General features: G+C 37.5%; 1 protein-coding gene across 1 annotated transcript; it reads right to left on the bottom strand.

Moving 5' to 3' along the window:
• Positions 1–7,701: 7,701 nt before the first annotated feature.
• Positions 7,702–14,298, bottom strand: LOC115229981 (laccase-like). Its single transcript, XM_036499469.1, is given in 3 exon segments — positions 7,702–7,915; positions 12,302–13,045; positions 13,047–14,298. Coding segments are annotated over 3 exon segments (2,097 nt in total). The 5' UTR covers positions 14,278–14,298; the 3' UTR covers positions 7,702–7,793.
• Positions 14,299–18,401: the final 4,103 nt, after the last annotated feature.

The raw sequence follows: 18,401 nt of genomic DNA, 5'->3' as shown, positions 1-18,401 counted from the left end.
GCAAGGATATCTTGCTTCAGCTTTTCTTTTATCTCCGGCAAATCTTTTTCTGTGATGTTATATTTGAGGAGCATTTTTGTTCTCTTTTTGTTGCTCAATAGCGTTGCTTGTTTGCTGAATTATTATTATTACTATTATTATTATTATTATTATTATTATTATTATTATTATTATTATTATTATTATTATTATCATCATCATTATTATTATTATTATTTGGTTTTATCAGTATATTTTCATATGTTTGCACTTTACATTTATGATGGAAGCAATGTTTACAGCACTATAATGCCAGAAAGAAACACGGACAATATACACTAGTGGCAAACAAAATATAAAAACTTGACTTACAACATATGTAACCAACGTTCAAACTTCAAATTCCGGTCATGCTATTGAAATTAATATCATTGTTAGTTTTCTTTAAGGACGGACATTATTATATGTGTGTGTGGGGGTGTGTGTACGTTCACATAATTTCCATTGTTTTAGGCGGCAGAGGACCAAGGGAGACAACTAGGATAGGTGCGCATCTACCGAGCTTCAGAAATAGTAATAAGGCTAACTCAACAGGGCTAAGTACATACATTTGGGAACTTAAGGATAAAGAAATAGATTTTAGCTTAAACTGGCGTATACTCACAAGAACAACCTCCTACAACATCGCAAATACACGCTGCGATCTCTGCCCATCAGAACACTACGGCTATGCAAACCCTTCTCAACAGAAAATTTGAGAACTTTTTTGTCTTCATGTGGGCCTTTATGTATTTTTGAAATAGCGATAGAATAGCCCCTCTTGTCTACATGCAGGCTTCTATGCCTTCATAATCCCAAACTGGAATACTCATCTATATAAATCTAATTAACTGGGAAACACATCAAACACTTACACACAAATAGTCACCCCGCAATCCACTCGCCCCCATCATTCCATAATAGTACACTTTGCAAAAACATAGGGTCTCTATTAGTACAAAGAACTTCCTCAACTCTACCAATAAGACAATTATTAGCCATAATACATTTTCTAACCACCCAAAATTTGGTATGAGTTAGCTCCCTTCTAAACCTGCTAGAGTTACCTCCCTTTACCTACATCGCCGGTGACAATTAATCGTAAAATACAAAATGAAGTACACACGTGCGAAAATGGAATACCCACCCAACGAAACTAACCAATCTACCACAAGCAAACCTCTATTCAACGAATTTACCAGCGCAAGAACAAAATTTAATGTAAGAATTACCACTTTTGTTTACATTACCATCACATGTGTATCAATTATTTTCGCATCCTAACCGATGCATCTATCTATATTCGCATTCTGAAGAGATTTACTTAAACCAGTAAATTGAAACGATCGTAAATGCTACCTTCAACTCCGCTTCTTCCTTCTTTGTTATCCAATTAATTAAAGACATACCAGCGGAAAACCACGAGCTTCCATTTTCTTCTCCTATATAAGTATATATATATATATATATATAAAGTATATATATATATATATATATATGGTTTGCTTTCACAAACCAACTTTCTTATTCTCTCTCTCTCTCTCTCTCTCTCTATATATATATATATATATATATATATATATATATACCTATATATATATGTGTATATATATATATATGTGTGTGTGTGTGTATTTGTATCTATGATATATATATATATATATATATATATATATATATATATATATATATATATATATATATACATATATATATATATATATTACATCTATATATAGATATATCTATATATATTATAGATTTACATATATATTTATCTCTCTCTACCGCTCTCAATATATATATATATACATATATATATATAGGGCGTCAAAAGTCATGGCCGGCCATAGAGTGATTCCTATATGCTAAAATAAATTACACTCTAGCACATTGATTTCGTAAATAATATATTACTGCCCTAATGCTTTAGAGCTGGAGTGAGACCCCCCCCCTCCGAGGGAACAATTGCACCCGCGAGCACATTCTATTTCGCCCGCAGGCCGATATACTCATATGTACAAAATATAATAAATTTTTCAATTATAAAATTTATTCAATGTTTGCATGCCTATTCGCAACAATAGGTCGCGTCTCCACTGCGACTTAAAACGGTTAGACTCGAATAGAAATCGTCCGGTAATTGCCATTTGACACATTCATTTTGGCAATTTCATGACAATATGTTTCTGCAGTAATTGTTTTCCGGGTTTTTTAAGAAATTATAGGGGATGAGTCCAGCAGTACACCACCAAACAGTCACCATAACCTTCTTTTAGAAGAGCTCGGGATTTGGGAAGGTTTTCTGGGCATAATTTTGGTAAAAACATTACGAAGAACATTTTTTTTTATTATTGTACAGAATCCATTTTTCCTCGCAAGTTACACTAAGGTCGAGAAATGGATTGGCCTGGTTACGGACAAGAAGCGATGCGCAAATTTCATATCTACGCATTTTCAGTTGGTTTATAATAAATGTCAGTTATGATTTCATTGTTGACTTTTTTTATCATGATGTCTAAAAAAGGAAGTTGTTCTTTATCATATTCCATTGTGAATTGAATGTTACTATTTATGTCATTTATTGTTGTTTTGAAATCCAAAAGTTTGTCGATGTTCTCCTTCCAGATGATAAAACAATCATCCAAGTATTGCTTCCAATTTTCTCTTATGTAGAGGTAAAATGGATAACCATATTTCTGAAGTGATACTTCATATAAGGTGAATTCAAAATAGCCCATTATTAGATTATATATATATATATTTATATATACATATATCTAATATATAAATCCCTGTCTGGCTGTCTGTGCGTTTATAACTCGCGTATTGTTCACCCTACGCAAAAAGTCCCAAATTATATTTAATTTGTTTGGCAGGGAGGACTGTTTAAACAAAGTCGCGTATTGTCCTTGCCCTCAAAACGCGGAGTAGATGAAAGAAGAACAACTGATGAAGGGGAATATTCTTTATGTTGCATGTCTCGTTTCTGTGTTTTTTTTTTTTTAGTTGCTCGAAAACAGTTCGCTTTCCATGTTTTTGTTTTTATGTTTTCGTTTCTCATTGTGTTCAACGTTTATTTGTGTCCTGTACCCATATATGCATGTATATATACATATATATGTAGATATGTACATATATGTATGTATATATGCTTATATTTATGTTATTTATATTATTATATGATCGAACACCACGCATCTTTTTCCAAGTAAGTTTTATCTATTTATCTATCTATATATATATATATATCTATATATATATATATATATATATAATATATATAATATATATATATATATATATATATATATATATTTATAAATAAGAATAATATTGATATTATCAAGTGGCCAGCATGGGAAAAGTACCATACAAGGGTAATAATTTTTTACAACTAAAAATAAGGGTGTCTCAGACACCCTTATTTTTAGTTATATATATATATATATATATATATATATATACATATATTGTGTGTGAGTATGTATGTGTATTTTCTATTTGTGTATAAAGTTTATATATATATGTATATTTATCTGTGTGTGTGTGTGCATAGATTTATTAATATATAGAGACATCAAGATAATAGCCAGAGACATGATTTATCGTTTCCTCTCTATCACGATATTTTCTGCGGTTACCTATATTTGTTTTCGTTATATGTTTTTGGTGATTTCTGATGGGGAGGTTCTAATATTGTGCTGCAATTAAAAGTCCTTCAGTCTCAAATTTACGTCCTGAGCTTATCAACCATTGTTAGGATTTTATTTTGTCCATTTCTTTTCTGTTTAACTTAACCCAATATTGCCATGAAGGGGCTTTTCTTGCCATCATTTTATCATGATCCGTTGCTGTTCCAGTTTTAGTTTGGATTTCAGTTGTTTTATAGATTTTGTTGTTTCTTCTTTTTCTTCGTAGTTGTTAGGTACTATGACTCTTTTTTTTTGGATTGGTCAGCTTCCTTCAAGAAAAAAAAAACAGTTTTTTTTGTTTTGTTCGTGCTTTGTGGCTATTTGTATCAGTTTTCCTTGTTTCTGAAGTAGGTATTTCTGTAACCCTATGGTAGTTAGTTTGTAATATTTTTCTAGCTGTATAAGGCCTCTACCACTTTCGATACGTTGCATATATATATATATGTATATATATAATATATATATATATATATATATATATATATAATATATATATATATATATATATATATATATATAATATATATATAATATATATATATATATATATATATATATATAATATATATAATCATTGTATGTTAGATTTGGGTGGTTCATTCTAAATTCTGCCATTATTTTTCTTGTTTTCCTATTTTGATGAGTAACTTATAATTGGGGCGGCTAGAGTGTTGATACCTATTATTTTGTCTTTTGCATTGAGCTGTGTTTTCAGTATTAATCAACTCGTCTATAGTGTTCCTTTCTCATCTCTTTCATTTGTGTGTATTGTGTCGTATCTAGTTTATTGATTCCTAAGTATGTGTATGTCCGAGAGTGTAGTGGGTGCTTTTACGTGCCACTGGCACGAGGGCCAGTCAAGCGGTACTGGCAACGGCTACGCTCAAATGGTGTTTGTAACGTGCCACCTGCACAGGAGCCAGTCCAGCGGCACTGGCAACGATATCACTCGAATGTTTTTCACCCGCCACCGGCACAAGTGTCAGTAAAGCGACGCTGGTAACGATCACGCTCAAATAGTGCTTTTAACGTGCCCCCGGCACGGAAGCCAGTCAGCTGCTCTGGCAACGATAATGTTCGGTGTATTATTATTATTATTATTACATAACTATTCAACATCAGTTAGTTTCAAAGAAATTTCTACTGCATCACCTGTTACACCGTTTTGCTGGGCTGTATGCAGCATTGGGTGTTTTTTTCTGTTGTTGGGAGTGTGCAAACTCTTCTCGGCATTGTATTACATCAGATTTTTTTCTCTTGAAGTGTGGTGCAGTCTTTTGTTCTATTACTGTTTGTATTGTGTGTTGGGTTGTAATGCGTTGGTTATCCAGCTTACTGGTGGAAGTTAATTTCACTGGATTATCGCTGTATAAGATGTGCCTTGTGTTTGTGGTTTGTGTTGTTAAGGTTATCTTATTGAATTGATAGTGTCTTGCAAGGGATGTGGGCTGTTTTTAGCAGGGCTATTTTTAGTTAGTGTATAATAGAGGGAGAATTTACATGAAGAACATAGTCTGCAAAGAAGTATTGGATTGAAAGGTGTACGCAAATTGAAATGTGAATTGGCTCTGACCAGTCGCCTTGGCTTTTAAGTTACCAACGACGTGGACTTCAGAGTATGCTATGTTACATTAAATTTTTACCTCTGTGAAATTGTGACCCATATATTTTACATATAAAATAATTTCTTTTTTACTAACAAATTTTTATTTTCTAGATATGAAATTGTGACCATATAAATTTTAAAATGTAATTTTTTTTCTTTATTGGAAAAATGGACAAATAGGAGTGAGTGTTTATTTTATGAGCGCTGTGTATTAAGTCTATGAAATTGAGCATAAACCTATAAACTGTATATATAAAGTGCATTAAGTAATCATCGTATTCCAATTCCCTTCACTTTTCAATGAGTAAGAGATCAGCAACTGTCTTTTGATACAGACATAACACAGACTACGCTTTCAGGAATTTTGGATAAAGTTTTCAGGAATAACCCATAAAAATTTACTATTAATTCCGTGAAATATTCACGGGTCCCGCTAGTAAAATAGAATTGGTTTAAAGCCCATGTAAACATAGTTTACCTTTAAAAGCTATTGGAAAATTGATAATGTGGTTAAGCACCCCCAACGATGAACTTAATTAAAAGTAATAATTTAACAATTTAAAAAGCAATATACTCTGTGTGTGTGTATTAATGATGTATAGGGACATAATATTTCGTTATGCAACCATTACAAAGTATATTAAACGATTGTATTATTCAATACCATGTACTACTGTACTAGCGGTGTTCTGAAATCACGTGTGAATGTCATCTCTACAGATCTTCGATAGAAATTAAAGCCAGCACTGATTTTGTTACGACGTTTCCTTTCCGATACGCCAGATGTAACCAAGAGTAAGATCGAGGATAGAAAAATGTATAAATGGGCTTATATGCCATATTTCGGGAGTTTTGCTCCTTCATGAGCACCCATCTAACCCATTAATCATCCACGAATTCATTGCTTATTTTGACACTCCGTCAGTTACGACGACGAGTGTTCCAGTTGATCCGATCTTGTGAAATTGACATTCAAGTGGCTGAACACTCCACAGACTCGTGTACCTTAACGTAGTTCTCGGGGAGATTCAGCGTGACACAGGGTGTTACAAGGCTGGCCCTTTGAAATATAAGTACATCAGAAACAAGAAGAGTGAGAGAAAATTGTGGTGAAAGAGTACAGCAGGGTTCACCACCAACCCCTTGTCGGACCCTCGTGGAGCTTTAGGTGTTTTCGCTCAATAAACACTCACAAGGTCTGGTCTGGGAATCGAAACTGTGATCCTAAGACCGCGAGTCCGCTAGTCTAAGCACTGGGCCATTGCGCCTCCACTTATTGCTTATATAACCACTACATATAGCGATATAACGATATTGAATATACCGATTTGCCTATTAAACGCATTCCAATTGCTAACACAGTAGTCCACGGTATTGACTTATAAAAACGTTTAATATACTTATAGTATTTTATGGTAGCATAACAAAATACCGTGCGCCTACAAGTCATTAATATTCGCACACCAGCTTTCCAGGAGTGTATTTAATGAGTAAACTGGTATATCCAGTAACGTTACACTGTTGTATTTAGTAGCTATTTAAGTAATGAATTCGTGGATGATTGCTGAGTTAGATGGGTGCTGATGAAGGTGCAACAGCTCTCGAAATATGGTATATACGCCCGTAATACACTTTTTCATCTTCGACCTTACTGTTGGGTACATCTGGCGTATCGGAAAGGAAACGTCGTAACAGAATGGTATATACGCTCATTACTTATCTTTTCGTCCTTGATCTCACAGTTTGTTTACATCTGGAATCTCGGATACGAAACGTCGTAACAAAATCAGTGCTGGCTATAATTCCTATAACAAATCTGTAGAAATGACCTTAACACGGGATTTAAGTGCACTGCTAACACAGTAGTACACGGTATTGGCTTATACACTTCGTTGTATATCATGGTTGCATAACGAAATACCGTGCGCCTACAAGTTATTATATACCTGTACTATATGCACACCACCAGCTACATCCTTCACGCATCAGTTACCAAACTCCACTCGAAACTTGAACTAAGCATTGCATAAACCACAATGCATTTTATGTTACTTCACCCCCTTCTCCTCCTCCTCCTCCTGCAACACCACCACCACCACCACCATCACCACCACCACTGCCGCTACCATCACTATCATCACTACCACCACCACCACCACCACCACCACCACCACCACTGCAACCACCACCAAAAGCACTATTGCATTAAACGATACTCCCATACCTCGTAACTATCACAACCGCGATCCCTACTATAATTCCCTACATCTCTCCTCACAGCTACCACCGACACCGTCACAACTAGCACCACCACCACCACTACCACCACCACCACCACCACCACTACCACCACCACTACCACCACCACCACCACCACTACCACCACCACCACGACCATCACCACCACCACTATGCCGCCACATTTCCCCTCACTTCTATCTTTGGACGTGCTGCTTTCAAAAAGTTTTCCAAAGTCATTTCCTCTGTTTCAGCACAGCAATGAGAACGGAAAGAAAAACGATAACAAGAATAACCAGGATGCAGAGAACTCCGAATAGAACTCCGAGTACCACTATTACTGTTGGGTCGTTTATACCTGCAAAGATAAAGAAAATGCAATATGGAGATCATTAGGTAGATATATAGACAGCAAATTCCTCAAATATTACGCCATCCCTCGCAATCGCAGGTGTTACGTCCCCAAATCCCACCGTATTGTATATTTTTTTAATCCTTTATATAATTTGTATATACTCTTTTACTCTTTACTCTCTTACTTGTTTCAGTCATTTCACTGTGGCCATGCTGGAGCACCGCCTTATTCTTTGTAAGCCTAGAACTTATTCCATCGGTGTTTTTGCCGAACTGCTAAGTTACGGGGACATAAACACACCAGCATCAGTTGTCAAGCGATGTTGGGGAGACAAACACAGACACACAAATATATACACATACATAAATATATATATTTATACATATATATATGACGGGCTTCTTTCAGTTTCCGTCTACCAAATCCACTCACAAGGCTTTGGTCGGACCGAGGCTATAGTAGAAGACACTTGCCCAAGGTGCCACGCAGTGGGGACTGAACCCGGAAAAATGTGGTTGGTAAGCAAGCTACTTACCACGCAGCCACTCCTACGCCTATATATTTATTTTATTATAAATGCAAAACAATACAACACACTCGCCTCTCGTGCTTCGTTTTCCATACGGTATATGCGATTCTTTGTTTACGCATCTACGGTTCACTACGCATTTTTTGGTAATATATTTTAATTAATGTTATACAGTGCAGTACTGTACTGTACTTTTATTCATTAATTTATTGATTTTTAGGCGTGAAAATACTTATTTTACTGAAGAAATAATTAAAATCTAAAAAATATAAATACTTATCGGCTACAGAAACCAGCGATATGGCAAGTGATTACTGTACTGAGGGCGCGATAAGCGGACCACGATATGGCGAGACATTACTGTACTGATGGCGCATTAGATGAACCGCGATATGGCAGTGATTACTGTACTGAGAGCGCGATAAGAGAACCGCGATGTGTCGAGTGATTACTGTACTGAGAGCACGGTAGGTGAACCGCGATATGGCAGTGATTACTGTACTGAGGGCGCGATAGGTGAACCGCGATATGGCAGTGATTACTGTACTGAGGGCGCAATAGATGAACCCCGATATGGCGAGACATTACTGTACTGGGGCGTGATAGGTGAACCACGGTATGGCGAGACATTACTGTACTGAGATCGCGTTAGGTGAACCGCGATATCGAGAGACATTACTGTACTGAGGGCGCAATAAGTAAACCGCGATATGGCGAGTGATTACTGTACTGGGGGCGTGATAGGTGAACCGCAATATGGTGAAACATTACTGCACTAAGGGCGTGATAGGTGAACCGTGATATGGGGAGTGATTACTGTACTGAGGGCGCAATAGGTGAACGGCGATATAGTGAGCGATTACTGTACTGAGGGCGTGATAAGTAAATCGCGATATAGCAAGTGGATACTATATTCTAGATCATCCATATTGTCTTCTAGGGGTGCTTTGGCCACTATATTAATATCTAGAGGCTAAACACAGAAGGGACAAACAAGGACAGACAAACGGATTAAGTCGATTATATCGACCCTAGTGCGTAACTGGTACTTATTTCATCGAACTCGAAAGGATGAAAGGCAAAGTCGACCTCGGCGGAATTTGAACTCACAACGTAGCGGCAGACGAAATACATATTTGTTTACTACCCACAAGGGGCTAAACACAGAGGAGACAAACAAGGACAGACAGACGGATTAAGTCGATTATATCGACCCCAGTGCTTAACTGGTACTTAATTTATCGACCCCGAAAGGATGAAAGGCAAAGTCGACCTCGGCGGAATTTGAACTCAGAACGTTTCTGCTAACGTTTCTGTCAGCTCGCCGCCTTCACTATATTAATATCATCCACATGCCGGGAGTACATGGTTAGGGTTATGGAGCTTTCTGAAAATCTCTCTTTGAGTCATCTATCCCACTGTACCATAAACAGATTTGCCACATTGCCAGCGATACTGACACGGGTGGCTGCATCTTCGGTGTATTAAACTTTAATATGTAGCCCTTTAGTGTGACTTTGGTAATCGCGCCAACCGCATGTGCGACCCTTTCATCTAACATGGTCGTTGTTTTCGGCGGTCCGTATAGTTCTGGTCCACCTGTTCCATCTCTCACTAGGGGGTCTTCTTGGTAATTGAGGTTATAGTAGGGGGACTGCCTCTTACTGATCAAGTGGAGCAGAAACAACTATGGTCGTATTCATCTAAGTTCTCTTTGTCACTTGAACGTCTGAGATTTCACATTATGGAACTTGCAAAACAAGATTCATAAACGTAAAACTGATACAAATGCATTCATGAAATCATTATTCTGGCAATGCAGAAGCATAAGAAACATTGGGATTCTCGTCTCTCCACACTATTATTTTTTCTATCTTGGTCTAGAGCATGGTTTCCAAAGTAGGTTGTACTATCTGGGTGGGGTGTGAAAGCATCCAGCGGGGTGGGGTGGTCAAAAGGAAGAAATGGATGTTGTGGTTTGTTCCTTCTCGAGCCATGCCTGGCTCATAAGGGCCGGTTTCCCGGTTCCCCACCTGGACGGGATGCCGTTCCGTCGCAGGTGAACTGCAAGATGCAGGAGGAAAGAGTGAAAGAAAGTTGTGGCGAAAGAGTCAGCAGAAGTTCGCCTTTACCTTCTGCCGGAGCCGCGTGGAGCTTAGGTGTTTCGTTCATAAACACATTGCCCGGTCTGAGATTCGAACTCGCGATCCCTCAACCGCGAGTCCCCTGCTCTAACCACTAGGCCATGTGCCTCCACAGAGATGGATGTAAAAGCTACGAAGTAATGGGTTAATCAGTTTGTTTTATTTATGGTATACAGTTGTTTTGAATTTGCTGAAGGAAGTTGTCTATGTTTGTGGTGGTGAGTGAGAGTGGGGTGAGCGCTAGTAATGTGGCTCGGGCGCCAATGAGGTAGTAGCCCGAAAAAGATTGGGAGCCACTGGCCTAGAATAAGAGACTGTACCTATGTTATTGGCCGGTCCCTCTGAACACGCATCAGCTTGGGAAGAAAGTCCTGTCGCGTTTCAAAAAGAGAGAAACAAATGCTTCTTTTGTCTCAAATGATATACTTAAACCGTTGTCTTTATATATTTAATCAAGATAGTATTTACCACTCGTAATCGCATCTATTTGACAAACTGTTGATCCTCAGTGTAAAATTAATCAGGACTCAAAGTAAAGAAACACGCAGTATCATTTTTAACGTTTCCTAATTAATAAACTGTTTAACCTAAAAATAATGTTGCAGCGATTTGCAAAGATGATAGTCAGGGGGAGCAATGTCAGGAAAGTAAGAACGATGAAACTAAACTTCCCTATTTAGAACGATTAATCTTTCCTTTACTGACTCGGGCAATGCATAGTGTTGAATTATTGTGTAAGAGCAACACTGATTTGCGATTGGTAGTTTATTACATTGGCAGCATGAAAAACTGTGTTCTTGATAGCAATCAATATTTACGTACCAGTTGCCAGGAATGTCATCATCATCGTTTAACGTCCGTTTTCCATGTTAGCATGGGTTGGACGGTTCGACCGGGGTCTGGAAAGCCATGAGGCTGCACCAGGCTCCAGTCTGATCTGGCAGTGTTTCTACAGCCGGATGCCCTTCCTAACACCAACCACTCCGTGAGTGTAGTGGGTGCATTTTACGTGCCACCGGCACGGAAGCCAGTCAAGGGGGCGCTGGCATCGGCCACGTTCGGATGGTGCATTTTACGTGCCACCGGCACAGGTATCACAACTACAATTTCCATTTGATTGTTTGATGTTGATGTACTTGACTCGATAGGTCTCCTCAAGCACAGTGTGTGTGTTTAATATATAAACTGGGCCCTCCAACAGTGTTATACAGCTAAGCTTAGAGGGTATCGAAACAATGCGCTCGTGAATAGTAGATGGATTGGATGTGATGCTGATAAAAGAGCAGCTAACTCTTCTCAAAATATGCAAATAAAACCATTGCTTAATTTTCGTATTTTCGATCGCATTGTCTACACAGGCAAAACTTTCAGTGCTCGCTCTGAATACCATAGAAAATATTTATTGACATCTCTCTCTCTCTCTCTCTCTCTCTCTCTCCTCTCTCTCTCTCTCTCTCTCTCTCTCTCTCCCGCCTTCTCTCTCTCTCTTTCTCTCACTCTCTTTAAGCATCTCTCCCGCTCTTTCGAAACGTGCAACATGCTACAATACATCTCGTTCACAAGAACAGCACTGCTTCCGCCCCAGCAACCGTTTCATGATAGTCCGTATACCCTGCTCTTTTAAAAATATCAGCAAATCTTGTGATGAATATATGTATATGAAGTAAGAGCCGAAACTCGTAAAAAAAGATAGAACAAGTAAAAAACATTCCTTACCGCCATTATAATTTTGATCATTTCTCTCTTTGTCATTTTTTCCAGTATCTTTTCTGTTATTATAAACTCCTTTCTTGAAGCTGTGACACTTAGGCAAGTTGTCCGGTATTTCTGGTAAACGAGCGAAAGATTCGTTAAAAACAAGAGCCATTCCACCCATGCTGTGTAGTTCAATATGGCAGTGCATCAACCATAACCCAGGATTGTCTGCAACTATTCTCACTACAACGTATCCCCCTTTAGGGACCATAATTGTATCCTTTCGAGGAGCGTTTTCTAACTTTATTCCGGGGACGTTGTCTCCCTCCCAGTTGCTGTTTGACCAAGTCGCATCGTTACAATAATTCTTTTTCGGGTCACCTCTGCAATCAATATCTTTATTATTTGATAAAATTTGTCCCGATGTTTCATTGTATTTCGGAAATCCCATTTTAACCACATAAAATGAATGTCCATGTAGGTGCATAGGGTGCGAATCACTATTCCCTCTCCCTAAGCTTGTCATTACAATTTGGACAGTATCATCAGGTTTCAGGCTTATGGAATAAGTACACCGACACATTTTATCAACACCGCAATTGGCATTATCACACGGACTATCTATTTCATTTGGTTGTGTTAAAGGGTTTACCGTGGGTTCCACGAACACCCGACCATTTATTGATGCAGGTGTGTTCCCAGGTTCACCAGGAAAAGCAAAATTTAAAAAATGTTCCTTAAACTTTCCAGACAGGAAAGGCGGGCGGTACATCTCGATAATTAGATTCTAAGTCACCAAAAGTTAAACATGGTTTATCACTTTTATGGGGATTATAAAGAAAGGGACAGTTGAGTAAAGTGCAGTTCTTTTGTTGAATGCAGTCAGAAACTGTGGAGTTAGGTTCTTCGACCGGTGCACCTTTATATCGAAGAATTGCTTCAAATGTATTATTTTTGCCCATTTGCAGTGTCTGTCCGCGGATCCAGTAATTTCCGACAGAGTTATTTGCATGTATTGTGAAGTCAAATCTCTCACCGGGGTTGATGATAAAGTAATCAACAGGTGTTGGTTTTAGTCCATAACCATCAGAGGCAACGATCACTATCTGGTGACCATCAACAGATACTTCAAACGGGTACAGAGCCCCTGCAGCGATCACCCTAAAACGATATTCTTTACCTGATTCTACTTCAAAGACAGTCAGTGGAGCCCCATTATGTTTCCCTGACTCATCATAATAACGGCCCCGACCATTCACAAGCACCGAATCGACGTTTAAAGGAGTAAAAAATGCTCCATCAAGAGATTTCGTCCGTCCAATCATTTCACCATCCAAATAATGTCCCAAACGTGGTTTTATGATACTCATATCGGCGTCCCAGTTATGATTGTATTCTGTTATTAACATCACATGTTCTTCCATTTTAGGTTTTGTCTTTTCGTGTATTATAAAAGCACCAAATAGTCCCATGTTACGTTGTGTCCCAAGATGAGAATGGTACCAAAAGGTTCCAGTTTGTGTAATATTAAATTCATATCTGAACGACTGACCAGGTAGAATAGGGCATTGTGTAACCCAAGGTACGCCATCCATATAAGGTGTTCCTTTTTGGTGAATGCCGTGCCAATGCATTGTTGTACCTTCTGAAAATAATTCGTTTTCTACTTCAATGATGACCGTTTGTCCTTTATAAACCTCTATTGTTGGTCCAGGAACTGTGCCATTAACTGCAATCACCTTAACTGACTCAGAGAAACCATCCATAGTAATAACTTCATCAGTTGGTATCGGTTGAGCATCCGTAAATCTAGTAACATCATATCTGTAGAGTTTTCCATTGTAAGGTTTTACCAAGGTACGATTGACTACCATCGTTAATTTATAGGAAATTACCAGCTTAAACTCACATTCGTCGTCTTCCATACGACAGCCATGAGAATAAACCAATGGTGAGAAGAGACCCAGGAGAAATACAATTACGTTGAAGTGAATCATAGTTGAACCAGTGTGTGCTGATATCTGAAATCATAAAATATAATTATAAGAGACAATAAAATCAACAAGGACGATCTGATAATTCATGAAATGTTTATAGGTTTTAAAGACGAAAAGATAGCAACATGTTTAAAGAGAAGAAATGAAGAAAAAAATCTCTGCGACAGACGACAGGGAAATCAATACTGTTTTGGTTAGTTGGACGTTTCTGTAGGAACACCTTTCCATCAGGAATTTTGGACCAACTGCTGGTTACGGTCACCTGTCTGTCTGTACTTAATAGTTAACAAGACGCTCTTTCCAAAAGTTGGTGACGCAGTAAACTACACTCAGAACTCAACACTGGGAATATCTCAAGCATGTCTGTCAAACCAGAAACACCGGTTGAAGTAATTCATCGAGTACGTGTGAGTGTGTGTCACAGTGTGGTCAAGAGGACACTAGTATATCCTTTAACAAGGACAGTTGAGATTGAATACGTGGTCAGGTTCTAATTCTTTCGTTTTATAATATTTGTTATGCTTACCTTACAGAATACTGCAGTGATTGACAATATATAGGTAAGTTAGATATGCAGCGAAGTAGCTGTGCACTGATTGCAGATGGAACCAAATGTCTGTTGTTCCATAAAGACATTTACTAATTAGAATATTGGTAAATAAAACAGTTCTATATTTAAGAGATGAGGAATTATGCACATTATTTACATTATCTACATTATTTACATTCGACAGATATTTGTCCTCATCTTGTTTGTTAACATAACGTTTCGGCTGATATACCCTCCAGCCTTCTTCAAGTGTCTTAGGAAAATTTCGAACCTGGTTCTCATTAGGAATGAGAACCCAGGTTCGAAATTTCCTCAAGACACCTAAAGAAGGCTGGAGAGTATATCAGGTGAAACGATGTGTTAACAACAAACAAGATGAGGACAAATATCTATCAAATGTAAATAATTAGTAAATAAAGATAGCAACCTTCTAAATTTAGAGTGTTATACAGTCAAGAGATATTTCTGAAACATCAATCAAGCAATTCTGGCTGTTTCACCTCTATGAAATTGCTCAATCTACCAGAAACAACAGTGTAATCTCCTTTATAGTCGTTTAACACACTAGATAATAAAATTGACCCAGTAATATTTGGTCTTATAGACAACGATGCTGGAATGTTTAAATATCGAAAATGCTTTCAAATTTTGGTACGAGTCCAGCCGAAAGGGAGAAGACGATTACATCGACCCACACATCGATAATGGCTACAAATATATATATATATATATATATATATATATATATATATATATATATATATATATATATATATATAATAGTTATCGCCATACTAATATGGCATTCTTATAAAATAAGAATAAAGCTGTCCGCTTATTAGCTCCATGAGGCCATCGCCTTAAGTTATATGTTCGAAGGTTATATGGATACAGTTTGTGTATCAAATAGCTAACTTAAGGTGATGGCCTCATGGAGCTAATAAGCGGACAGCTTTATTCTTATTTTTATAAGAATGCCATATTAGTATGGCGATAACTATTATTTTCCGGGAACGCTGCCGTTGTTCTCTTTTAGAGAGACTTAGTAATTTTAATATTTCTATATATATATATATATATATATGTGTGTGTGTGTGTGTGTGTGTGTGTGTGTGGTGTGTGTGTGTGTGTGTGTGGCGGCGAGCTGGCAGAAACGTTAGCACGCCGGGCGAAATGCGTAGCCGTATTTCGTCTGTCGTTACGTTCCAAGTTCAAATTCCGCCGAGGTCGACTTTGCCTTTCATCCTTTCGGGGTCGATAAATTAAGTACCAGTTACGCACTGGGATCGATGTAATCGACTTAATCCCTTTGTCTGTCCTTGTTTGTCCCCTTTGTGTTTAGTCCCTTGTGGGTAGTAAAGAAAAAATATATATGTGTGTGTGTGGTGTGTGTGTGTGTGTGTGTGTGTGTGTGTGTGTGCGTGTGCATGTGTGTGTGTGAGTATGTGTGTGTGTGAGAGAGAGAGAGAGTATAAGGTTAGCTCTCTGAGAATATATTTTAGGTATCTGCGTCGATTTGCTGCCAATTCAAAAGGTTTTCCAGCCTCTTATTCGTGACATCCTTTATGCAGATGACTGTGATTTAGTCACTCATACAGTGGATGGCATACAAATACTCATGAATCGTATTTCTGCTTCTTTTAAGGCATTTGGACACAGCATTAACCTGGACAAGTCTTGTAATTTTCCACACTGCACCAGGAAATCCATACGTGGAACCAGCTATCTTGGTTGAAGGAACAATTCTGAAAGTGGTAGACAAGTTTGTATACCTGGGCAGCAGACTCAGCCGTTTTTGCTCCCGGGATGATGAAATATCTTTCAGGTTGCAGGGAGCAACTGATTTCTTCCGGTCCCTTCAGTCTCATGTCTGGTCCCAGCATGGCATCACAGAGCAAACAAAAATTGCCGGGTACTGTGCATGTGTACTGACATTGCTCCTTTACTCATGTGAGACATGGATCCTTGAACGCTTTCATCTCAGACACATTTTAAAAAGAATATTTGTATAGTATTCAAATACAAGGAAAATGCCCCTTGTATTTGAATACTATACAAATATTCTTTTAATTTTTCCAAAATTTAATTGTTTTCCATACTTACAGTTGAAAAAGCCTCAATGACTGAAACCGCTTCTGAAATATCTTTTATAAAATTATTTTAGCATTTTCTACCTTCACTTTTTTCTCATATATATCAACTCGTGTGATCCTTTTCAACCTGGCGTAGCTAGGGAAAATGGCGCCATGGGCAAAGCCAAAATCTGCATCACCCCACCACTAAAAAAAAAATTTACAAATCTAACCCATCCGACCCATTTTTAAGAGAAAACGAAATAGTTACTTAGTCAGAAAATATTCATAAAATTTATTGTTGTATTTTGGAATGGTCATTTTGCCAGTTTAGCCAATAAAAACACACGCACTATATATTTGGAATTACTTTGCTTCAGCGTTATTTATTTTTTACATTAATCTTAATCTTATTTCGGCCAGAGTTCTTTCGTCACACTTCTGTGACCTCATCAGTGGTTCTTTGCTTTCTTCTTTCTTATTTGTGTGTCTCTCCTTATTAACGGTCAGCCATTTTGTATTTTGTATTCCTATTGTATGCGTATACTTCTATGTGTGTCTATGTTTAGTTAAAATTTATTTATTTAGAAAGAAGACATTGACTATTTTAAAGGAGTGCCCTTCTAGCTTTCTTCAATGGTACAATCGAAATTGGTGTTCTCTACTTTCTCCCGCTCGATGCTCAGCAATGCGAGGTCACGAAGTCTTCCTTGTGTCATAAAAGCTCGCAAGGACATGATCAGGTTCAGCTTGCTGAAGGATCTCTCGCAACCAGCAATGAAAACGGCTACTGTCAGCAGAATCTGTATCGCTACGCGAAGGTTAGGGAACACACTTTCATCTCCATATTTGGACGATAAAGAGGAGGAGCCCCTCAGGATTTGATATTTGAAGGTGTTCGCGACCTGCAAGTAGCATTATACAATCGAGGGTATTTTTTGATTCTTGAAATAGTTTTCAATCACACGGTTGGATTTGTATCTTATAATACATGATTTATTTCGCATCGCAAAGATATTGTATATATTTCGATATATTTCTCAAGAAAACTTTCGACTGTTTATGCATATATTATTTTTATGTTTAAGATTCTATTTTTACTTTTATTTTATTTCATTTTATTGTATTTTATAAACCATTTAATTATTTAATCTATATATATATATAAAGCTGAAGTTGTCTATGTGTGGCAGGTTTGGTAGCCTTCAACTAACACTATCTCCTCTAAGACCCGGCGGCGCAAGTTGACCAAAAGAGAGAATGATAGAAGAAGGCTTGCTCTTCATTTCGTAGAAGATAAAATTTAAATCGGACCATGTTAAGACCAAAAATTATTTACATCTAAAAGGTGCTTTTTTTATTCTATGAAAATCTCTATTCTTTACGATATCGCCGGGCGATACTGCTAGTTTATAGATAATTCGATATAGGGTATTCTATTTTGCATGTCTTTTATCCGATTTCTTTTTATTATTATTATCATCATCATCATCATCAATCAT

The sequence above is a fragment of the Octopus sinensis genome, unplaced genomic scaffold, assembly GCF_006345805.1.
Source record: "Octopus sinensis unplaced genomic scaffold, ASM634580v1 Contig13999, whole genome shotgun sequence".
Lineage (NCBI taxonomy): Eukaryota > Metazoa > Mollusca > Cephalopoda > Octopoda > Octopodidae > Octopus > Octopus sinensis.
The sequence above is the reverse complement of the archived record's forward strand: the minus strand, read 5'-3'. Positions and strand labels throughout refer to the sequence as shown.